General features: G+C 41.6%; 2 protein-coding genes and 1 long non-coding RNA gene across 8 annotated transcripts in view; 2 read left to right on the top strand and 1 right to left on the bottom strand.

Annotated features, from left to right (window-relative positions):
• The window catches only part of PEX3 (peroxisomal biogenesis factor 3), a 21300-nt gene extending 12634 nt beyond the window's left edge, over positions 1-8666 (top strand). Inside the window, exons 4-12 of the mRNA XM_030023753.1 lie at positions 825-868; positions 2092-2216; positions 3572-3638; positions 3739-3793; positions 4058-4214; positions 5148-5218; positions 6046-6168; positions 7368-7464; positions 7872-8666. Of these exons, the coding sequence (XP_029879613.1) occupies positions 825-868; positions 2092-2216; positions 3572-3638; positions 3739-3793; positions 4058-4214; positions 5148-5218; positions 6046-6168; positions 7368-7464; positions 7872-7955 (823 nt within the window). The 3' untranslated portion in view covers positions 7956-8666. The remainder of the gene's footprint in view (positions 1-824; positions 869-2091; positions 2217-3571; positions 3639-3738; positions 3794-4057; positions 4215-5147; positions 5219-6045; positions 6169-7367; positions 7465-7871) is intronic.
• On the bottom strand, positions 3895-21681 carry FUCA2 (alpha-L-fucosidase 2). Of its 6 annotated transcripts, none has more exons than XR_005933083.1 (8): positions 21378-21681; positions 17148-17335; positions 15177-15516; positions 14356-14566; positions 12797-12987; positions 11442-11550; positions 7308-9972; positions 3895-4641 (listed from the first exon to the last, which is right to left on the bottom strand). XR_005933083.1 is itself a non-coding variant. In XM_030023751.2 (8 exons), exons 1-7 carry the CDS (start codon positions 21605-21607, stop codon positions 9832-9834), a joined length of 1410 nt encoding a protein of 469 aa, XP_029879611.1. In that variant the 5' UTR covers positions 21608-21681; the 3' UTR covers positions 3895-7566; positions 9802-9831. The 6 variants fall into 6 exon arrangements, 5 of the variants coding, with proteins under 5 accessions (XP_029879611.1, XP_029879612.1, XP_040981554.1 ...); XM_030023751.2 differs by having other exon boundaries at positions 3895-7566; positions 9802-9972; XM_030023752.2 differs by having other exon boundaries at positions 9802-9972.
• LOC115345255 lies at positions 21378-24444 on the top strand. Its single transcript, XR_003924778.1, has 2 exons — positions 21378-21491; positions 23192-24444. It is a non-coding gene; the product is annotated as an uncharacterized LOC115345255 (long non-coding RNA).

The raw sequence follows: 24444 nt of genomic DNA, 5'->3' as shown, positions 1-24444 counted from the left end.
CAGAGATAGAGTGGCCGTTCTTTACTGACAGTGCTTAACAGGCGAGAATGGCTGATGAAACTTTCTGGATGGTTAGCTTGCTCTTATCTCTGCTACTGCTGCTATACTGCTAGCATTACCTCTAGATAGTAGTTATAAATATGCAACATAGCTTAGGCAGTTCAGTTGTATCTATGCAATCTACATACAGTCTTGTTCTTTTGACTGCAGAATATATAAAATCTTAGGAATTGGTCAGGTCAAAAAAGTCAACGTACCTCAACAAAAGAAGATCAACTTGTATTTGTGTGGATGGTGCAAGACTTCTTTTCCACAGATGGTTGTGATCTCTTTGTTTTTTGGTGATTAAATCTCAACTTTAAAACCAGGTCAGGCAATGGTAAATCTTGCACAAAAGTAGGGTATAGAAATTCTGGTCCTGCACTTATTATGCACAGGTGGATACAGGAAGCCCTACTGAACTGAGGTCTACTTTAAATACACACAGGATCAAGGCCCCAGAAAAGACTACTTTGTACCATCAATGGGCTTTTTCTGGCTGCTTAGCATGGGAACTCAAAATTGTTAATATAAGTCTATAATTGACATCACTAAATACTACACTTATACATTAAAGTTTGAATATCTTTTCTGTGACTTCAAAGCATATTGTTTATATACTGCTTTCTTGAATGAGGCAAACTTATGTAGACATGAATCTGATCTGAATAATTATAGTAGTTAAATGAGCTCACCTTAGAGTACTATTTCACTTTATGTATTTATTGACTTCCAAGGAAAATACACTTTTTAATGTTTAATATTTCCATTTATGTTTCCTACAGGCCAGCAAACAAGTTAGAAATATGGGAGGATTTAAAGATAATAAGTAAGTGGAAATGAAAGATTCCATCTACATACTATTTGGCATAAATTTAAAATGTCTTCCACACCCTTTAAAATGCACACTTTATACTGGGTTGTTGTCTCAGTAGGTATGAAGATAGTGTAACACGCTATATGGCAAAATTCCTCCCTGCCCCCCCTCCCAAAAGCTCCTCATGAAGGAATTTTTCATAGCCCCCATGGAAGTTAGAAGCTCAGAGACGAAGGTGAAGTATTTTATTGGCCTTCATGTTACCCTGCTCAAGAAAACTTTGTGAGAACTTTCTGTGCCATCACAGAAAAATCAAACTAGTTTTTCAGAAAGTTCTATGCTGAACCTAACAGAAAACATCAATCAGAAATGTAGGCCAGCCCTTACATGGCCCGCAATTTCCTCTTTTCAAGCCTGTTGGGGAGAACCACCATAGCAGTGGTTATGAACCCTTTGGTTCATGTTCTTATTTATTTGCTGATGGAAGCAGTGGAAGGGAAGGAAGAATAGTGAAGTCAGATAATTATGTAGTGAATATTACTGAGCTTTTTTTACTACTTTTGATTCTTTGGTACCATTTGTTATCCCTACCACCTCCCTGGTTTTGTCTTCCCTTCCTTTTGGTTTTGCTTCTCCTCTTCACACCACCTTTACAGATCCTACTTCTGATCCGGCTCCTTTCTTCCCGTGTCCTTGCTACTCAACATTCATCCGTATTTATTCATGTCACTTCTTCCACACGTCCTCTGTTGCCTAGTGGCTGGTAGTTGATGCTCATTTTCATGTTCGTTCTTTAGATAGTAGCTGCTCCTGCTTCAGGTAACTTTTTTCCCCAAGCTGCTGTTACGCCTTCTGTGTCTTAATTGCATGATGAGGGCTAACATACTGTGTGTATTTCCTGGCCTAATGAAGAAAGACAATTTGACAGTACATCTGTTTTCCTTCTGGAGCAACTTCTATGATTTTTATTTTTTCCCAAAGTAACTTGTGTAATGTGCAAAATGATATTAATATTGGACTTTAAATGGGACACTTCACATGTAGCTCCAGCACATATTAGACTCATGACCATCTTCGGTATATGTTGTGAAAAAATGTGTTATGACAACCAATGAGAGAAATGTGACTGTGTATTTAAAAATCATCAGCACTTCTTGAGTCTTGGAGAGCACTCTCCCTCCTTGGCTCACCCTTATTTCTTTGACTTTGAAGTTATTTTGTTGTCTCTTTTCAAGGTTTCACAAGAAGCATTGTAGCTGTATATAGTACCTGTATGCTAGTAGTTCTTTTGCGAGTCCAGTTAAATATTATTGGCGGTTACATCTACCTAGATAATGCTGCACTCTGCAAAAACGGCACAGTAAGTTTCTTGTTTTGTTTCAAAGGTAGAACTTCCACATTCTTGGAAGTGAAAGAATTATTTTGTGAGAGATAAAAAGAGCATAGCTTAGGAGTATTAGAACGAAACCAAGAGCTCTTACAAGAGTGGGAGATGTGGAAGCATTACTCGAAGTAAAATATATTGATGTGTTTTAATAGCCGCTAAATTTGGATGATGTGATGATACTGTTGCTTAACAAAATACTAGCAGTATTGAAGAATACCCTTTATCTGCATTTGTACTGCTTAAAGGTTACTTCATATCTAAACACCAACATAAAATAATTTCTTTAATTTTTTGTGAAACAGTAATAACTGTGTGAATAATCCAAGATATGAATGCAAATGTATATAAATGCCTAGGTCTTTCTAGCACATACATTAATTGCCCCAGTTAAATCTTCCTAGGATTAAAGAAGAAAAATGTTGTCTTTGAAATTTTGACTATTTTGTTGTAACTCCAAAAGGTCGTCTACCTTAAATGTCTGTTGGTGGAACCAAGTAAGGCAGAAGACTTGTTTTTTGTTTATATAGTGTATCTATCACTACTCAGTAAAAATATCAATCCCACAGTAAGCAAGTACCCATTGTACAGAGTAAGATCTGCAAATTGTTGGATGGCTCATCTAAAAATAATGGATATAAACTTTGATTAGTTGTCATATGCCCCCCTGTGATAGCTCCTGCTGAGAGTTAAGGAACAGCATGTCACAGCAGGTCTAAGAAAAGCTTTCACTAGGGAGGCCAGGGTTGATGTGGAGGTTGTGCTTCATTTTGTGAAACCTGAAAAAGCTTTTTTAAAAGGGCAAGATAAGTTTGGGCTAGAAATGTGTTTCCTTTCTGTTATTTTTCCAATAGAGAAGTGGGTTGACAGGGCCAACTCTGAGGCACTCCGCTGGAGCAAACTGGCATCCTGTCTCAGTTCCTGAAAGGTGTTTTTCTACCAGATGGCCTTTTGTTAGGGCTGAGCATAAATATCCTATTCCACTAGGTTTTATTTTGGTGGTGTTGGAGGGTCTAGTTTCACCTGCAATGCAGGTTTTTTTTAAAAGACTTTCCTATATATGAATGAAAAGTGAAAGATTTTTCTGTGCCACTGAAGATGGAAGAGAGATCTGTGTAGTATTGAAGAGTGCCAGAGGACTTATGAAATATCCATGGGTTGATGGCAGGAAGAGAGTCAGAAGCTACAGAGTTGGGTCAGAATGGGGGAATCCATCTGCTGCAGGGTATTACAAAAATTAAGGAAATTGGTCACAACAGGTTTGAAATTATTTTTGCATTGTTCTCTACTGTTGACATGTCACAGAACTGTTTATTATTTTTTCCCCACAGACACCACTAGCTCCCCCTGAAGTTCAGCAGCAATATTTATCAAGTATTCAGCACCTTTTAGGAGATGGTATGATGCTTATTATAAGCTAACTAAACTTACAAAACGCTACTTTTTTTCTAGACTTGAGCAAATCATTAGAATAATTTTGACACTTTTCTTGTTCTAGGACTGACTGAGTTAATAACTATTGTTAAACAAGCTGTGCATAAAGTTTTTGGAAGGTAAGAGTCTCTCTTTCTTTGTGGTTAGCTTTTAATCTTTATTGCTTACTGCTTGCAAAACAATGAGTTTTAGTAGAATTAAAAAAAAAAGGAAGGTGTACTGACTTTTTCCAAAACAATGTTTTTATTATAGCAGGCTATATCTGCCAGTGCGAACTCATATAGCAGACTGGGATCCTGTTACTTGTGAACATGTTACCGGTAGGAGAACAAAGTATCATTGTTCATTTTGCAACCAACACTGTAGTCTTTTTTCCTTTCCAGTATTTCCCTTAAGCACACCCTATCTCTTCTGGAGCTGGAACAGAAAGTTAAAGATATCAGGGAAGTAGTGGAACATAAAGATTCAGATCAGACTGCATCTCACTCTCCCTTATGTCATTATCTGATGCCAGATGAAGAAAATCCCTTGGCTACCCAGGTACTTGTTTCAGTTTCTTTCATCTATCTTTTTTTCATTCTGTGTTTTTTTCTTTTGGGGAGGGAATGGTATGTAACAGTCCTCTAGCTATACCATGGCATCTGTATCTTTTAATAAATGGCAAGGCCTCTTCTGTCACACATCAAGTGTCCTTATCCCTTTAATCAAGGCAAAGTAAAGTTGTACTTTCTTCAGATTTGATTGAAAACAAGTGCCATCCTCAGAACGTCAGCTCTGAGCTCAGGAACACAGCCCAGTTACTGCTTTTAGCCTGTGACGTATGCTGTAACACAATGCAGCTTAACTCAGCCCTAAGCTAAATTGTATTACCTTGCACTTGTATACCAGCAAAGATCATGGACAGCTGTAGCATCTTGGCTGATGCACAAGAAGGTGATGGTGTGCGGGAGTCCTTTGTCACTTTGGGCTGGAAAATGAACAGGAGTCACGGGAAAGGTGTATCTAATCTCAGTTGTAACATTAATTTCCTAAATTTTCTAAAGGTGTTTGTCTCCATCCACACCACAGGCTGGAGAAAACTCATGCTTAACTTGGTATCACAGTAGTATAAAGAAGAAACTTAGGCTTTCACTGTGTGACTGCATGCACTTATCCCTTTAACTTAAGCTGATATGCAGGGTTTATTTCAGTTTTGGGGGTCAGAAGTGGAAAAAATACTTTGTTCAATTAGGCTGGTATTTCCTGCTAATACTGTTTTTAGTAAAAAAAAAAAAAAATCCTATAGTGACCATTTAAAAGGGAAATTAGAACACAAATTATAAAGAATCTGATTTACGACAGTAAATGTTTTCTTTTAAATAGATTTGCCTTACACACCTTGACTTAATTCCATGGTACAAAACTCTTCCATTTCTGTTGTTATGGTTGCCAATAGCTTTCTTACTAAATAGTGTCTGTCTTTGCTTTTTCTAGGCCTGTGGACTCACAGAAAGAGACATTGCTACAATTAAATTACTTAATGAAACTAGAGATATGCTAGAAAGGTATAGAGAAATATTCTGTATTCCTGTTAAACCCCTCCTCACAACTATTGTTTATGTAAGACCATTTCTTTAATATAAAAAGCTGTCAACTTTCATTTGCAAAATGTGGCCACTCTGTTGCATTAAACTTTTATATTCACTAATTGTAAGCTGGGATTTCCAAAATTTGAGCGCTCTGAAACTTACTTATAAGAAACAATCCTGCCTTAATGAGATGACCAGGATGTCCTTCCCAGTCACACCTCTTTCATCTCTTCCTCACCTTTTCTGTAGTTATGCAGGAACAGAGGAGTACTTCTCTTCTGCTAAAGCAGGGTAAATTGAGAGTAATTTTATTGGATTTACTTCCTTTGATAAAACGAACACCAGTTTTGGCTCATCAGAATGTATTTTTAATGCATGGTTTTGAGAGTGGTTGTATGCATCCTTTCACCAGAGAGCTACCACAGTGAGGCATCTATAATAAACATTGAATATGAGGGAATTGAGCCAAATGCCAAACTATTCTTGCAATTTAGCTGCTAGAGATCTGGGGCATTTTAAGGATGAGGTAAGTCCCTTCTGTGTTATTAGTAAGAAAGAGAAGTGAGGAATGCTTTAGATTTATCTGGGTTTTAGTAATCTTAGGGTAGAGTTTAGGTTGTTGATTGGTTTGCTGTGGAGTTATTGGGGAGCTGGTCTTTCTTGAGGTGGCTATACTAATGGCGTTTTATTTGGGTCATACATCTTCCCTTGTGGGAGGGACGTCTGTAACACTGAATACTTGCAGGGTTTTTTAGTTTGGAAAAGTAAATCCCAGGAATGAAACTTTTTTTTCGCCCTCCCAGTCCAGACTTCAGTACAGTTTTGAGCACATGTTTAAATAGAGGATTCAGTCGACTACTGGACAATATGGCAGAGTTTTTTAGACCTACTGAAAAGGACCTCTCTCAGAATGGCTCTGTAAATAGGTAAATGTTTTCTTTTGTTCTGGTTCTCATGTGAATAATGCTGTGGGATCATAGTGAATTCCAAAAAAGGCTACTGATTTTCCTGCCTACTTGAAATTCTCATGCTCGAAATAATTATGCTTCTTGCTCTTCAAGAATAAATGCAATCTCCTCACTTTGGTCAGGTAGGCAGTGAGGAGTATTGCATGTTTCTTCCCACCCATGAAATAGCTAGAATTTACATGAGGTGTCTTTCCTACCATTACTTGCAGATCTAAAAGCAGCAATCAATCAGAAGACATACACCACCTACTTTTTGCCTGAACACTGTACTAAGCAGACTGCCTTTCTGGCTAAGGAGGATTTACCCCACTGGTGGTGACTACTGAAAGATGTATTGCAGTACCTCCCCTATGAGGCCGTGAGAAAGATAGCATTTCCCTACAGTTAGCAGATAAGCTCTGTACACCCCAGTCTCCAACTGTCAGTTACTGTAGTTCTCAAGGAAGGGAGGCATTACCATGATTCTCCAAATACATGTAGCCAAAGCACCTATGGAGCTTTAGAGTTCTTTGCTGCTATGCTGAAAAAAAGATCCTAACATTCAGGATCTTCTACCTCTTCCTAGAAGGCTGTTTAAAAATAGATTTTATTCTGAAGTTAACTTTGGTTTTAAACAGTGCAGTGAGAGTGTTACAAATCTAAAAGCTGTGTTCAAATCCTTGAAATGTGATTTCTAAAATACTAGATTAAAACCTCAAACATCCATAAACCCAGTTATTATTCATTTTAATAACTGATGGCACTCAGAGTAATGTTTTTATTTAAATATACACTATTTACATACTTAAAATGTCCCAAAGGCTGTAGTTTGGCTGTCTGTCCTAAGCCAGGTTTAGAGTTTGAAATACTGCTAACAACTGTTTACATACACACACGCATGTAAAGACTCTGCCTAAACCATATTTCTCTTGCATGAGAAGCAAGTGTGAAACTGTGTATAATAGGAACACCAACTGAAATTTGCTTTGGTACTTCTCTATATTAAATGAAAAGCTTGACGGGGGTGGGGGGGGGAACCAACTTCATCTGTACATTTTAGTTTGCAGTCTTTCAACTCTTACTTCTGAAGTAGTAATTTTCAGAACTGTAATACTCACAGTTTAGTGGCTTTACTAATGTCAGAGCAGGTCCAGGTCAATATTTTTGTTCTTTTCTAGTCTTTCCAGTGTCAGTCTTCCTTTAGCCAAGATAATTCCAATAATAAATGGACAGATCCATTCAGTATGCAGTGAAACACCCAGTCACTTTGTTCAGGTAAGAATCTTGCTTATTTAAAATATCCCAAGTAAAATTTTGAAATGAATGTTGTGTATACTTCTTTTTAATAACATACTTCATTCTGTTTAATTTCGGTGGCTTTTAAAAAAAAAAAAGTAGAAACAATTGGCATAACTTAAACTTTTTCTACATTTGTATCTTCCAAAAATATGCTCTTTTTCTAGAAACTCTTCCCTCTGCTAAACTGTGCAGAAGCACAAAATATCTCTTAACTTGGTTCTGCTTGCAATTCTGCTCCTAAACCTTTCTAAAGCAAGAAATTTGAGTTACATCTCTGTGGGAGTGCCAGGTGCTTTTCTCATGATTAATTACATACTGCAGCAAAACCAGAATAGTGGTGGATGTGTTTGATTAAGCATATTTATTCTTTAAATTTCTTCCAGGACCTGTTGATGATGGAACAAGTGAAAGATTTTGCTGCTAATGTTTATGAAGCTTTTAGTACCCCTCAGCAACTAGAGAAATGAACTGCACATTTATAGGAATAGATCCTGTATTTATAACAAATCCCGTGTGACTACTGATGAGACTTGGGTTAATTTTATAATGGTGTAGGAGTGGTAGACCAGCAGAAAGAACATCCTGAAAAAAGTGGGAGTGAGCCCATATTTGTTCTAATAGAATTCTGTTTCAAACACCCATTAAAAATATTCTTGTTGAAAGAATCATTGTATGTAAAGACTTTTCTATTAAAGTGGTTAAACTCTTCCATAATTAATTTGATTATTTTTATTGCATCTGAACGGCATCTGGTGGCAGTATTACAAGTTACTAAAAAAATCATTTGTTTGCTTGGGCTGTGTAAGCTTTGGAAAAAACTAATGATAGTGATCTAAGAATAGCAGAGAGTAGCAGAATGGAGCAAGGCTTTGTTCTTCTTCTCCCAAATTTTTCTTTTTATAAAGGAAAACTTTTTTTCCTTAACTTTACAAACATTATTCCAAAGAGTTTCTCATTCTTCAGAAAGCCTTTGCCAACTGATGCACGTTCCTCTTGAACAAGCTGGGGGGGGTGCTCTCTGTTACTTAATACTAAAGGAATGTGGATTTTTAGAAGTTCTCTTGTTTATGCTGTTCAAACAGCTACACTGTACACATTAACTTGTAAATATTTTATCTTAATTTGTATTAATTTTGAGCCCAATGGTCTGTATTGTAATAAAATATTTTAATGTAAAATTTGTGTGTGTATTAACATTACTAGCAGGAAAGACAAGAATAACTTCATTTGGCCCATTACTTAAAATCTTGACATAGTTGAAAGAATAAATTTAAACTTGTACAGTAATAGTTTTGCACTTATTAACATTACTCAGGAAAAATAAACCCTTGCTCTCTACACTGAAACACTTCATGCTTTTTGTTGTCCTATACCTCCCCCTCTTTGCAAACTCCACAGTGCAGATCTGTCCCTACAAATCCTAACACATGATGAGTTTGGGAATTTTTCAAGTTAGGTGCAATCTACCCTCTGCTTAAAATGTGTCTCTGCCAAAGCTGAGGAACCCTAGCAACTCCTGGTTATTTCTCTTTTTTACTAACTTTTTTTTTTAACTGAAGTCTATGTTTTGTTTAATAGTTCACAGAAGGCAACCTAGTAACTGTGTAAAAATGGCTGTAAACAAGAATCAGCTTTAAGCATGTAGAATTATACAAAACAGCAAAAAAAAAAACCTTTCCCACTTTACTTGCATCCCAGTAATAGGACTACTCAAGAGTAGGAACATGTAAAATTAATGATTTTCATGATGAGAAATGAAGATGTACATATATGCATTTCCTCCATACATTTGTGAAATATTCCTCACCCTTCTAGATCCAGTACCCTACTCAGCTGAAACTATCAGCTGCCAGTTGTTGCACACAACTGGAAAAAGTTTATTCTTTTTTCTAAAACTCAGTTTTTACTGTACAGTTTTGTGGAAGTTAGGTTTCTTCCATTAAGACATACAACTGACTGACTTACATGCATTTGAACACTGGCTTGAGCTAGCTTTGTTCTTTCTCATGGCTTTAAAAATCTAGTGCCCATTTCCCCTGTCCCCACCCCCGCTTCTTCACAAAACTTGGCAAGAAACTGACTAAAAAATAAAAGTAGAGAGCTCAAGGTAGATGCTCAGTTTTTCACACAAGTTCAAAGAAACAAATTGTATGCATAGATTCAACTATCTAGTGCTAGATTTCATGTGAGGTTCATTCCATCCTTTAATTACAGCCCACCTTTCATAAAAAAAGTGAAATTATTGATGTTTCTCAGTCAAGCAACTACCAGTTAGAAACCAATGATGAGAAACTGGCAAAAGAGCAGCATTACCTACTACCCAAGGCTCCAGCAGTGTATGGCTCAGTTTATGTCAATCAGCTGTAAAGTCCAGCCCCACTGACATGGCAATTGCTTAGGAGTTAATTGAGGTAGAGCTATAACAATTCCCTTTTCTCCTAGGGCAACCCATTTCAGCAGTTCCTTGTAGCCAACCAGCTTCACCTGAGATGGAAACATACACTGTAATTAGAACAGTGTCTTTTCAAAGTGCATATAATTGCAATATTGACAAAGAAATGTTGATCCATAGCTATACCTTACTATCCAATTACCCTCTAAATGCCACTTAACCACCAAATGAATTATAATTATTAAAGGTAATTAATAGAAAAATACTTGGAAAGTAGATATGTAAGTAATAAAGTTAGTGATGTTGGGTCTTGAGAAGAACTTGGGGCTGTAAGAGCTACAAAAACACTTCTCAGAAGTATTTGGGATGGGATTTGGGTCAAAGCAGGGATCTGGGTGCCACAGTACGCAGCTTTGTATTGCCTATTTCCAAAATGCCCATTTCCCACGGTGGAACTTGTGGTCTTGAATGAGCATCACCGTTTCTTACAGAGTGCAGCCAGATACCTCAAACAGCTGACCTGAAGAACCCCTCCACTAACACCACACATATAGGTTTCATGGTGAGACTCTTACACCAGCTGGTGAAATGCTGAAAATAGTAGGGCAGCTGAAGACCAGTCTCTACTACTGAGGAACATTACTGTCTTATACACATATAGTCTAGACGCCTCTCCAAAATTCAAGATGCATCTACATCACTTCTGAAATTACTCTTTCTTCCTTATTACAGAGCTGTCTTGGCACTAAATAGATTATTTTCATATGGAACTAGACCAGAAGAGGCAGTCCAGAAACACCCTTAATGCATTTCAGCAGCTAGTGGACAGCCAATGCATGAGACTAGAACAGAGCTAAGCCAAAGTGAATCCCCACCTTGAATGCAGAGTGTTGATACCACGTCCTGAGCACCAGCTGTTCTCTACAAATCTGCTTCCACTGGGTTACACTACTTGCTAGTGTACAGGTGGCATCAGTGTCCTCAATTTCTGACACACTGACACCCATCTAGGGTCGCACTAACTTAATATTTAGCCTCCATGGGCAATGAAAACCTCTGTGTGCTTTCCCTTTGTGCAAGGCTTTGACTTGAAACTACTGCACCATTACAGCAATTAGAATATCACCAAAGTCATGAGGAAAGCTATTTATAAAGAAAGGTCATGCTGAGTTAGAGTCTACACAGGAAACGGGAGGGGCAGCACAGTTTTTTTCCCTGCTACTTGGCCTCTTTTTATGATCCTTAGTTTGCAAGCTAAAACATATCCCAGCAACAATTCAGTCTAACTTTGTTTGTTGGAGAAGCAGCATCCCACTGGGAGGACTACGACAAGGAGGTCCCAGAACGAAAACGTTTTGCTGGGTCTCTTCCAACATACTCTGTCCTAAGAGCTATGCATTCCCAAAGATGCCAGAAACTAAAACAAACATGATGGAACATAACAAATCCTAGAGGTGTTTTCCTTCAGAGTGTGTTAATTTCGTGCACTGTATGTTAAAAACCTCACTGTTCTAAAGGGGAAGAGGGCAAGTGGGGGTGTGTGGGGTGTGTTGTCTTTTACCTGTGTTTCTCCAAGCTTAGCCTGTGGCTCACCAAGTTCCAGAGTCCCAGAGACTGGCCAGTTAAGGAAGATAGCATTGACTTGGCCGCCTTTAGGACTGAAAGTGTACCTGGTTGGAAATGCGGAACAGAAATGCATGTCAGTTTTTCCTTCTAGATTTTCTGAAGTAATACACAGAGTGCTTTCAAGACTGGAAAAATGGATTTGAAAAGTTGGCATTAATTACACTTTCACACACATAACCATCTTTTGAGACAATTTATACCCTTTAATAAAGTACTGTTCCTTGAAAATATGTTCCAACAAACTACAGGTAATAGAGACTATTAAAGAACTGAATTCAGAGGTAAACATCTGTAGTAACTTTAGCAAGCATATAACAACTCACTGCTGCTCAACCATATAGGAAGGAGGTACTTGCAGGGCAGGGGGAATCATTAACAGACAATTGTGGGTTATATTCAGAAAAATACAGTAATTCACATCCATACACAAACATACAGACATTCCACTAAAAAAGATTTAACAAGAGTACATGCAACAATAAAGCTTCCACCTTGCATAGCTAGTTTTTTAAAAATTTAATTTCAGCAGACATTATCTACAGTATATCTCTGGAAATCTTGTGGCATACACTTGAAACATTCCTCCATCCTTCCTTCATTTAGTTACAATTTTTTATTGCTCTCGGAAGTGGTTTTACTAAAGTCAACAGTTCAGCATTTCAAGACTAAAGCCAGATAGCCAAATCTTACTGGGAGCAAGAGTAAAAAGGCCCACTGAGGCAGAGAAGAGGGTCAAGACCAAAACCCTGATGGATCATTAAGGCGTTACAGCAGCTATGAGGCATGAAGGCAGAGGAGAGTCCAGAGACTGACAATTTAGTGACCAAACAATTGCTGTTATGTTCCCATGCATTTTTACCTTAAAAAGAAATGCAGAATACGCTAGACTGATTTCGAGTTTCTTTCTCTCCCCTCTTTCTCTCTAAACAGTGACATCAAGTATTCCTTTGTACAGATAAACACTACATAGCAGTTTTATATTTCTGGATTTTATTTTTTCTATAGTTTCTGTTGCCAGCTACACTAAGAAGCACAAGATCACCAAGGAAAGGCTTGCAACCTTCCCTTCAGCCTCAGCATCATCCCAGAACTACCGTCTCTGACACCCATTGTCTACCTACAGTTTTATACACTCTTTTATGTGCAGTTACTTAAACTGACAAAAGGGTTAATTTCACAGCATACAAACTAAGCTGGTGATTTCTGTAGCATCAAGTCATTAAGAATTTCTAAGTTTCACATACACTGCTGCTGCTTTACGCAGTCTACGTTTTGATTCAGTAGCCTTACCACACTTCTGGTGTGACCGTGTCGTTCTGTGCTCTCCATGGTTTCGTTCCATAGATGGCTTCTCCATTGACTTTCAGCCAGGCACCCATCTGCCTCAGGCGTTCCTCAAATATAACAGCGATGCGACCATCGTGAGTGGGCCCAATATTCATCAGGAGATTTCCTCCACAAGACACTGTTTCTACAAGTTGCTGAAATGTTTTTAAACATATGCACAGAGCACATGGTTACAGCTAATGAAATCATACATTTGAAGTACTTTCTGAAGTCTGCCGTACTGCTTCAGAACAATGAACTGAACAAGTTATGTTACTGCTGCCTGATTAGACTTTGGGGGTCATCCCAACAGTCAACACAAAATTTAAGCTCCCATAAAACAAAGCTCCACTGTCAATTTTTATGGCAGAAAACATCCCAAAATACAATTTTGCACCAATGTGTCTGACTGAATCTACATTAGAATCAGATCCCACAACTTCTTAACGTTTTGACTTCTGCAGCAATTTCATGAGAGTTTTACCGATAGGACAGATAGATTTCTCTACACGAGAGGAGAATAAGGCTAATGGATGCCACTTCATTTTTACTGAAGCTGAGAGAAGCAACTTCGTCATTCTTCCTCAGTTTGATGCTCTCCCTATTTTAGAGAGACATCTGTAAAACATGAGGAAGCCTTCTAGAGAGTCCATAAATATTTGTGTTCACATCCACACTGCCCTCCAGAGATCATGGACTGAGATGCACAAGTCTGAGGAACAGACAGCTGGAGACAAGCTACTGAATGAATTTAAACCTGCCTCTGAAAAGAGGTTACTTCAATTTGAAATTATCTTTTGCAAGGACAGTACTAGGAACAGATCTGGATTAAGCAACAATAACAATCTTTCCCTCACTAGCTGAATTTTGCAATTAAATGCATTTATCTGAAAGATCCATTCAGTTTTCCTAAGCTTCAAATCCTTTTTTAATACCTTAGACTAGCAAAGGGAATCAACATTCTATTAACACCAGCTATGTGCATCTACTAGTGTTTATCTGTATGTCTGTAATAAGCGTGTTGGGTTTTTTTCTTTAAACGAAGTGGGATAAAAGGAAAGTTTCTCACTACAAGGTAAAAAGACTATTAAGAATTATAAACTGTTTCTAGCTAGACAGGGGAAAAGACATAGCCTTCAATAAGGAGTTCCTAAACAGGAACAGTGAAACTGCAACTGTTTGCTTCTCATCAACTTAAAGGTGCAGTTACTAGAAAAACTTAGTAGAAAAGGTAATTATGGGACTATCCAGATCAGTCCTTGGCCAGTTACTCACAGGGGAAACAGCTTCCAAAAAACTGAATTTTTACTAGGTAGTTTTTCTTTCAGTCATTTCTATAAAATAAATAAGAATTACATGGATATTCCATCCTGCCAGTGTTAGGCTACAAATGAACAAAATTATTTATTATTTCATCAGTTAATAACTTTTTTATAAAAATAGATACATAATTGAAATGTTATATAGCATAATATCAGGAGGGAGAATCAGAAGTTGCAGGCAACTCCTTTGTCCCTCTGTACCTTCACCAAGTCCTCGATTGTGAGGTAATCATCAAGCTGTGCGTTCCTCCTGTACCCCCATGACCTCTTGTCAATAGTCATACAGTTCTCCCACTTGTGAGGCAGGAGGTGGCCGGGGTTATACCGGTCACTACAAGTGTAGAATCCACCATGTGTACAGATGCTGCCAACTCCCCAGCGGTCATTGGTCACAACTGTGTCCCGGACTGGACTGGAAACAGAGAAATTTTATTATTTTTATTCTATAAAAAGCACTCACAGCCAGTGAGTCAGTGCCAGTGAGCCAGCCTTCTCACAAGCACACCCCTCTCAGAAACTAACAATTAGGATTACTTCCGTACTATTAATTTATAACAATTAGATCAGGAATCCTATTCTCATCCTTTGCTAGTAAAAGGTCCAGATTGGCATTTCTTAGGGAAATACACTTGACTTTCACAGGAGGTCTGCCAGAAATCAGCCTGCACTTCACATTCACAACCAGATATTCAGTCTGCTATGACAACAATGCACCCATATTCTCAAATTATCCTGCTATCCTGTTTGTCTGCACACAATACTTAGAGAAGAATACAATTAGGTAGAATAGCAAATACCATTTTAACTAATTAATTTGCAAATGTGGTTAAAAAAATATGAAGAAGTCTTTTTCTAAAGCAAGCTTTGATAGTTGTAGGGAAGACCTGGATTTCAGGAAAATTAATATTTAGTTAAGTCCTCATGAAAAGAGGTAATAGGTTCCACAAAATATATAGAAAATGAGACAAATGAGACACAGAGCAGAATTTCAGATAAGGAGCTAAACCAGCATCATTATGTACCTGTCATTATACAGCCAAGCCAAGAAACCAGTGCTGTTCCAGTAAGTATCTGGTGCATTTCCATTCCCATCAGACCAAATTATTTCTGGTTGGTACTTGGTCACAATTTCATAGAGTTCTGGTAAGGATTTACTGGTTGGAAACTTTCTTGTCTTAAAGACATTGGTGGCATCCTCAAGGAAAAGAGGATTAAACCATTCGAACAGGGAATGATATAACCCAAAATGCAAGTCAGTCTTGTTTCTAACAGACATTGCTAGTTCAGCCACAAGATCTCGTTTCGGTCCCACATCAACAGCATTCCAGTTCCAAGAATATCTGGACCCCCACAAAGTAAAGCCTGAAAAGAGAAAAATTGAAGGATAAGAAAGGGAAGGAGAAGAGGGGAAGTTATAGTTCCTCTTTCTGGAAAGTAGTTTGCAAGTGCGTTGCAAAAAATAAATATAAAAGTCATATATGTAATAATATTGTTATCATGGTATAAAGTATGCCTATAATCTGTTTATGCATGATGACAGTAGCCGTAACATCAGATATGTTTTTTTTTATACATACACATATGCATTTATATTTTCCAGTTCTGTACTGCTTAGGATAATTACTCCTTCTCCTTAATTATTCACTCCATTCATATGTCCCCATTAAATTAACCAAAAATACAGCAACTTCCAAGGCATCTACATTTTCACTGAATGTATCACATGTGAACTGTGAATACACATTCAACAATTGGAAGATAAAATGCTCTCAAGTTGCAGAATGCACAAGCTATCTTTTGCATTCAAAGACTGTTCTCCTCCCTTCTGTTTACAACTTCTGCAAATGTTCACTTTTCATTTGACTTGACATTTGTAACACCTCAATCAACTACTCAGTACATGTATATGAGCAGAGTGCAAAAACTCCTGAAACAGCTTTTAAAGTATCAGCGTTAAATATCACGAGGGATTTAACGTTTCAGACATCCAGCAACCCAGGACAAGCACTTACAAGTACTACTGCACTGCAGACTTAGACCACTGCCAGAGGAGCTCCACTCTCACCTTCAAACTGCTTTACACTCATTGCCTAATAAATCTTGCAGTATTTTTGTGAACTGGATACATGCAATTGTATTGACTAGACAAACAAGCTAAAAATTCATGCCCAAGGCTACAGGACAGACTAAATGAATCATGGTTCTTTTGAAGTCGCTGGGAATTACGCCACGAACATCATCAAGATCAAGATTTTATGTGTGTCAGAGCTGAGATTTAAATTCACGTTACGAGCTGCCAGTCTTGAACCCACATCTCCCCAAAGACCAACAACGTTCGCTAGATGTACTGTCACATTGCATCTTAGTATTTTATACTTTCTTTGCTACCATATTTCCTTCCAACCACTTTTCCTGCAAAACATCCTACAATTACAGCGCCAAAAATCAATTGTGCCTGTAAAGTTACAAACCTGGTTCAAGGTTTTGGCTTCTATGCACTGCATCAGGAAGAGCTATACCCTGTGTACGTTTCTAACTCTGAAGTTGACTCCTGGAACATGCTCCTAAATTCCTTGGAGAAACCTATGGAGCTAGTTAACTGCCTGTACACAGGAGCCCTCCATATGTTAAACAGCGCAGAATTCACTTTTGTGGTTCCTTGAGCAATGAATTGCACAACAATAAAAAATAAACTATGGCTACTGCAGGAAGCTCAGCTGCCCCCACCGGTTCAGGCTGTCTTACCTACAGCAAGAGAACAATGGCACAATCTGTTTTTCCTCCTATGCAGGCTTCATGGCCATAGCTTTTGTGTTAGAATCAGAAAAATGCATGCACATTTCTTGGGTGGTTTGCCTCCTCTCTGGCTAGGTTGGGGCAGGTAAGCCTGCCTGGCTTTCTCTAACTCTCTTAACAGGCAGAAAAGTCACCTGGATTTTTCTTCTGTTGAAAGAAATGCAACAACTACTAACATTCACAAACCTTCCACTTACCTTCATGATGTTTTGAAGTTAAGACAACATATTTTGCACCTGAAGCCTTCAGAATATCTGCCCACTGGTTGGGATCAAAGAATTCTGCTGTAAACAGTGGCCCAAAATCTTCATAACTGAACCCAGGTGGGTAATTTGCCTCCATGAATTTCACATAGGGCACTCTCTTTTCCTTCTGCCAGTACCACCTACAAAACATAGAGCAAAACGTGCCTGCTGGTGTATTTTTAGACAAATAAAAAGAAAATTGAAATCATCAGCTCCTATTTAAGCTCACACCGAGAGGCACATGCACTGGAGGTACACAACACTGGCAATAAGACAAAACTGCTTCTGAACAGTATTAATTATCAAAGATTTCCTTTTCTCTTTGCCTATGCTCTACACCCTTCAAGCACTCCACTTCTGAAAGGTCCCAGGATTTCATTTGGAGCAATGAAACAAAGCAGCTACACTTTGAGACTGGAAAAATGGCAGTCTTGTTCAGTACCCAAGTCCCAAAACTGTACTAGAGAGCACAGACAGATGGTCCGGGTAAGCAGCTGTCATTGTTTAAGCCCAGCCAGCAACAAAGCACAACAGGGTCGCTTGCTCACTCCTCTCTGCCCCTGGCCTGGGTGGGATGAGGAGGAGAAAATACAAAGAAACTTCCATGCGTCAAAACAAGGACAGGGAGGGATCACTCACCACTTATGGTCACGGGCAAAAGACAGACTCAACTTGGGGAAAAAACAAAATCAATTTTATTTACTACCAATTAAATCAAAACAAGGATAATGAGAAGTAGAACCAAATCTTAAAACACCTTCCCCCCACCCCTCCATCCTTCCTGGCTCAACTCCACTCCCAATTTTCTCTGCCTCCTCCCCCCAGCAGCGCAGGGGGACAGGGAATGGGGGCTGCAGTCCGTTCATCACACATTTGTCTCTGCTGCTCCTGCCTCCTCAGGGGGAGGACTCCTCACTCTTCCCCTGCTCCAGCATGCGGTCCCTCCCACAGGAGACAGTTCTCCACAAACTTCTCCGCCATGGGTCCTTTCCACGGGCTGCAGATTTTCCAAGCACACGCTGCTCTAGCACAGGTTTTCCCACAGAGTCACAGCCATCTTCAAGGGCATCTGCATGCTCTGACATGGAGTCCTTCACGGGCTGCAGGTGGGCATCTGCTCCACCATTCACCTCCACGGGCTGCAGGGGAGGCACCTCCTCCCCCTCCTTCTTCACTGACCTCGGTGTCTGCAGAGGGGTTCCTCTCACATTCCAATCCCACTACTCACTGCCAGTTCCCCTTCTTCAATCTGTTCTCCCAGAGGCGCTACCACTGTCACTGATGGGCTTGGCCTTGGCCAGAGGTGGGTCTGCCTTGGATCTAGGGAAGTTTCTAGCAGCTTCTCACGGGAGCCACCCCTGTAGCCCCTCCCCCACTAACAAAACCCCACTACACAAACCCAAAACCACAGGTCAGGTGGCACAAGGAATGCACTTTTTCTGGACTAACATGACTCGCCCTCCTCAAGTCTCACACATCAGCCATCTCTGCTCTGCCCCCCACACTGCAGCTCCTGCAACCCACAAACGTGCGGGCCAGCAGCTTTACCTCTCTGCTGGTCCAGAGTCCTCTACACCAAATGCAGCTGAGTGACCTGATGTGTGAGTGGATGCCCACAGTCCCAGAGCAGGAGAGAGCTGTGACTGCAGTGCACTGCAGCCGCTACACATTGTGAGGCTCTGAAGCAAAGGCACCCTACTAGAAGGCATGTCCTCCAACAACATGCCTCTGCAAGAGCCGCACACAATTACATATGCACATCAATCACAGGCTCTAACACGCAGGCACACAACTACCTACCTACCAGCGCACAGAGATTTAGGAACCAGAAGGAAAAATAAGCTGATAATCTCTTTTTGCATCCCACCTAGCAAGGACAGAGACAGTTTCTATCCTGTGCTTCTCCATAACAGTGACCAGTATTGTCACCATTCCAACTGGACTAGTCCACAGCAAGGCTTGGAGCTCCGCTCTGTGGTCCAAGGGTGGTCTCTCACCCTCATCATGGTCAGAGATCATAAGTCACCAACAGACCACTATTTATTTTCAACCTGCTCCATCCCTCCCCTTCCTAGCAACAAAAGAGGAGCTCCAGAAACACCATGCAACAGTCCTTACTGCATAAACAGCCTTATTGCCGGAGACCTTCTAACAAAAACATATGTTGTAGCTGCTAATACTTACAGAGAAAAAGGTCTGAAAGCATTCACCTTTCTACGAATGAAGCCAAGCAGAAAAAATGCTGTTGGCAAATTTAGACATCAACGAAAAACACTGAAAGTGAAGGAATAAAACAGGCCGGAATCTGAATGTTTGAAATGCGTTTCTCTCTCCTGTCCTGAACTGGACTCTGACATCAGTTCTGCAAGACCACAGTAACCATATGGCTATTGTTGTAACCTTCCCAGACTTCAGCATAAACAAATACGATCTCTAGCAGCCAACAGGGAAAAAAAATCTAGAAGAAAGAGGCTGAGACAGCCTTCCTCACTGAAAGAGCCTGGGAAAAAAGAAAAAAAAAAAAACAACTTCTGATTTTAAAGTATGTAATTGCATTAAAAAAAACAGGTAACATCTTTGCTTCTCTCCCTCTGTCACACGGTTTGCTAACATGAGCACTTCCACTCTGACTTGATTAGATTCTAGAAACATCCTGACCAAGGCTGTGCAGCTCCAAGGGAAGAAGGATAGGCTGGGTGATATCAGAGTTTATGAACTTCCATTTGAAGCTGCTAACACAGGACCTCAATCATCTGATTGCACATGCTGCCAGAAGGCCCTGAAGCAGGTCTACACCCACACGTGCCTAAGGATGGGAGGCTACAGGATATAAAAAACAACTTCATCAACTACATTAGATGTTTTGGGGTCTTTTTAGAACAACAACAAAAAATGAACACTTGATCCTGAGTCTGTGCACCACTATCAGAGCACGGCACTCAGAGTAAGGCTTGAACCCAAAGCTAGCTTCCTCCCGCACAGGGAAAGTAATTTATTAGTAAACAGAGTCCACTTAAAAAACTGCTGAAACCCTTTAACATAACTCTGAAAAGAGCAGACCAAATATTGTCAGAAAACAATGGTTTGTTTATATCAATGTTGGTTTGTTTTACCAATATTACATTTAAGGTTTACCATAGCTCTGCCACAGAGCTACCGTTATCTTCATATTGTAAGTGATGTGACTCACTTGAAGTCATACAGGAAATAATTGGTAGAGCATAGAAAGAAGACAGTAAAAAATGCTTACAGCCAAAGGGCCTGAACCAGCGAACACTCACAAACTAAAGGTTTTATTCAGCCTTTGAATTAAAATTATTTGAAGGATCAGAGCTCTAGGCTCTTTTAAGCAGAAAGTACTCTTTAATAAAAATAATAACAAAAAAGAAGAAAACCATCAACCCCACAAAACACACACAGGAAAACTGCAGGCAGTTTGCCAAGCAAGGGCAGTGATGGAGGGAGCGATGGACTCCTGCGCTCCTCACACAGTGCCACAGCACTCCGGAGGGCAGCAGCTGTGCAAAGCTTCTCCAGGGGCTGGGAGATCCCCAACCCGTCCCCACAAGGCCTGGAGAGAGCCCCTTCATCCATCCCTTCATCGCGGCCCTGGAGAGGTCTCCTTCTGCCACTCAACCAACCGCCTCTTTCACCAACGCTGTGGAAAGTGTACCTTTCAGCTCCACAAGTCCTCTGCTGAATTTGATTAACGTTAGCCGACACATTCAGGAGTTTTAGGGCTAGGCAGACAGATAGTCAGACATACCAGAAGCACATGAAACTCTGCTTCCTTCATAAACGGCGCCATAGAGTCCGTGGTCTCACTGACTGGCCTCAGGTGGAAATAAACCTCTTCCCACACACCTCAGCTCCACGGCCATCTGCAGACGGGCTTTAAACCTAAGCATCACTTTAAGGGGGGACACCAAACCAAGCCCCACCTGCCCGAAGAGCCGCTCTCCAAGCAAACCCCTCAGATCGCTGGTACGACCCATCCGCAGCAGCTATTTCGGTGCGACCCTCCCAGCTGCCGCACGGCGGCCGCGCCCAGGGGCGCCGGGGGCCGAGGGGGCTGCGGGGCGCCGCCGCCGCCGGGGAGGCCCGCGGGCCGGGGCCGGGGCGGGCAGGCCGCTGCGGCCGGCGGGGCGGGGGCCAGTGCCGGGGCCAGGCCGGGGAGCTCACCAGAACCACTCGCTGCCGAAGCTGGGCACCGAGAACACGCCCCAGTGAATGAAGACGCCAAACTTCGCCTCGTCAAACCAGGCGGGCAGCGGCCGGGCGTCCAGCGAGCTCCAGGTGGGCTCGTAGCGGGGCCGCCCGTCGCCGCCCAGCGGCCGCGCCGGCAGGAGCCCGGGCAGCCCCAGCAGCAGCAGCAGCGGCGGCAGCGCGGCGCGGCCGGGCGGGCCCGACATGGCGGCGGCGGGTCGAGGGGAGGCGGCTCCTCTGGGCGGGGGTCGCGGCGCTGCGCGGCCGCGCAGGGGTAGGCCGCTGGCCGGGGGGGGGGGGGGGCACAGGCGGGGCGGGCTCGGGCTAGGTCTCGGGCTCGGCCTCTCCCCGCCCGTTCCGCCGGAGTCCGCCGCCCTCCGGCCAAAATGTAGCTTGCCCCTGCCGCCGGCCGGTGAAGGGCTCCGGCTCCGCCCCTCCCGAGGCTCAGCCCCGCCGTGTCCTGGCTGAGCCGGCAGCGCCGCGTCCTTCCCCTCCTCTCTGTGGAGAAGCGCGCCAGCCGTCGGAGGTCTCCTCCCCATCGGTGCCGTTTTATCTGGCTGCTCGGCCACAACTTGTCACTTGGATTTTAAGGATCTTAAGAAAATGAAGTAACTGACTTCTGCCTTGGCCAACATCCCGCTGTGCTTCTCGTGCCTCCTTCGCCCCAGGCCCTGCCGGCTTGGCCCAGCGTGGCCCATTACTGCTCTCCTCATGCTGGGAACACTGGCCATCTCCCTCAGGGCTTGCCTGAAAGCTGGCTGCAGGGGTCTGCTGGATCTGCAGCCTGATCCAGGTCCGAGTCTTGGATCTGCAGCCAGGGTCTGCTTCAGAGCTGCCCTCAGTGGCCTGCCGGTTTTGCGCTTCCGACCTGCTTCCAACCACAGGTTCAGCTCCCTTTCCCCTTCCCTTTCCCCTTCCCGAGGACAGGGTATAACATTCATTGTTCTGCAGCTCCTTCCAGCCCACTGATACCTGATGGCATCCAGGGTAGGGAGGTGCCCCAAAGCCTGTCAAGGAAATATTTCTTTGACCATTAGAGTAGCTTCAGAGGAAGCCTGTGCTGAAGCTGCCTTGATTCAGTAGATGACACTTGGCATTTGTGCTGTGGATCATGGGTGGCAGGCATGTACTTTAAAAAAATGCATCTTCCAGCAAATTTGTTGCCCGGGCTGGTGCTTGTCCAGTCTTTTCCTGATGCTTGAAGTGCATATTTTTGCATCAGACCCTAGCGGCCATGGGACGGCCGTTGTGAAATAATTTGGTTTAATCAGCAAATACTAACTTCCCAAAATCATCACCACGACTGGAAATTTCTTTGGCAATCTCATCAGAACAGTTAAAAATGAATGAGCAGGCAGCTGGATTAATCTCTCTCCACCTGGGAAGGATGTATACTTTACTGCTGTTCTATGGAAACAGAACTTCAGTTTCTGGAGCCATTAACCACAGCTGTTACAGTTCATCCAAAAATATTTAAAGGGCTGTGGAAACAGGAAGTACATAATTTTTTAATATTTTCATTTATATACCTTGATGAGTGTATTAAGTTACAGGCTGATGAAAAACATTGTGACTTCCATGGTATCATTCTTTCCTTCTGACTGTTCACATTACTCTGATTTACTGAAGTACTTTGATACCACAATACGACCCTCTTCATATCTTTTTTACAGTCAATGTTGACCTACTTTCTCTATGTCTTCTTTTACCTTCACCCCTTTAGATGTCACTTTGCTTCTCAAAAGGAATCCTTAAACACCTTTGACCTCTTGCTATGGTATCTTTTCTAGTTTATCTTTGGATTTCTTCATGTTCTCCTTTTCTTTTTGATCACACCAAAGGATTGCAGACACTGAGCAGCTCCTTAATGTGCGAATTTTGAAGTAGACTCTCTGAAGCTTATTCTGTACAGCACACCAAAGTTACAACTGCTCTGTGGCTCAAAATGCTTTGAAGGAAAAATGGTTTAAAAAAAGCTCAAGGGTCTGACCCGAAGCCCTCTGACATCAGTGACCTGCTATCGACCTTGGTGAGATTTCAAGCAGAAACTGTGTATTTCAGTAATGAACTTGATCACATCTTTTAAATAAAAAAAAAAAAAATAGAAAACAGTTCAGTAAATAGCAGTCGTGTATACTTCTGATTAAGGTGTAAACAGGTTCAGAAAATGTCACCAGCCCACACAGGCACAGCTACTGAAATCTCCAGTGAGGGAAAAGGTCCTCAGTGCAGAGTCACATCTGTAATGATGCAAGCTGCAACGGGTAAATAATAAAAATAGTACATTGTAAGATTTTGTGAATAACACAGGACCAGTGTCTGCAATTGCAGGAAGCTCTCTAAACCTGGGTACAGCGTGCCTGCCTGCACGATGCTGGAGCCACCGGGCCCCTGCAGGAAGATCTGTAAGCATGGAGCTTGCTTCTGCGCCCTGTGAAGAGAAGCCCCTGCCTCTCATTTTCGCAGCACAGTCCCGCTGGGAAAGCTCTCCACAGCTAGGGAAGGAGCAGGCTGGTCTGTCAGCAGAGGGAAGAAGGAGAGGAAATAATAAAGGCAATTCCCTGGAAGATGCTGAGCAGAAAAGACCTTTTGACCTGACTAATGGCTGACATACGAGACTCATGTACTGGATCAATTGCTTGGACAAAGGCAAAGGGTGCCTGACTGCCAGGAAGACTGCAAAACCACCGTGCCTGTGGAGCTGCACGGGGGTTGGTGTTCAGAGGAGGGCACTTGGTTGCTTGGGTGGAAGCAGAAGCCAGGAACTGAATTTCCCATGGACATGTTTCAGACTTGATAGGATTTGATTCAGACCTGGGGAGGGGCAGTTGTTGTGATGTTTTCATACAGCCTGAATGGGACTCTCATATTTGATAGCTGGGTAATGTGGCACTGGATGCGTTAAATATGCAGGGCGAAGTCCTCTCTGTCTTTGCCATTGTGCCAGCGGCTTCAGGGCAGCGAGGATTTAATTCAAGGCAGAATATAAAATGATTTGCCTGTAAAAGGCAGTGAAGCCGTTAAATATAATTTTAAAGGTGAA

Source organism: Aquila chrysaetos, chromosome 8 (genome assembly GCF_900496995.4).
Source record: "Aquila chrysaetos chrysaetos chromosome 8, bAquChr1.4, whole genome shotgun sequence".
NCBI classification, from domain to species: domain Eukaryota; kingdom Metazoa; phylum Chordata; class Aves; order Accipitriformes; family Accipitridae; genus Aquila; species Aquila chrysaetos.
The sequence above is the reverse complement of the archived record's forward strand: the minus strand, read 5'-3'. Positions and strand labels throughout refer to the sequence as shown.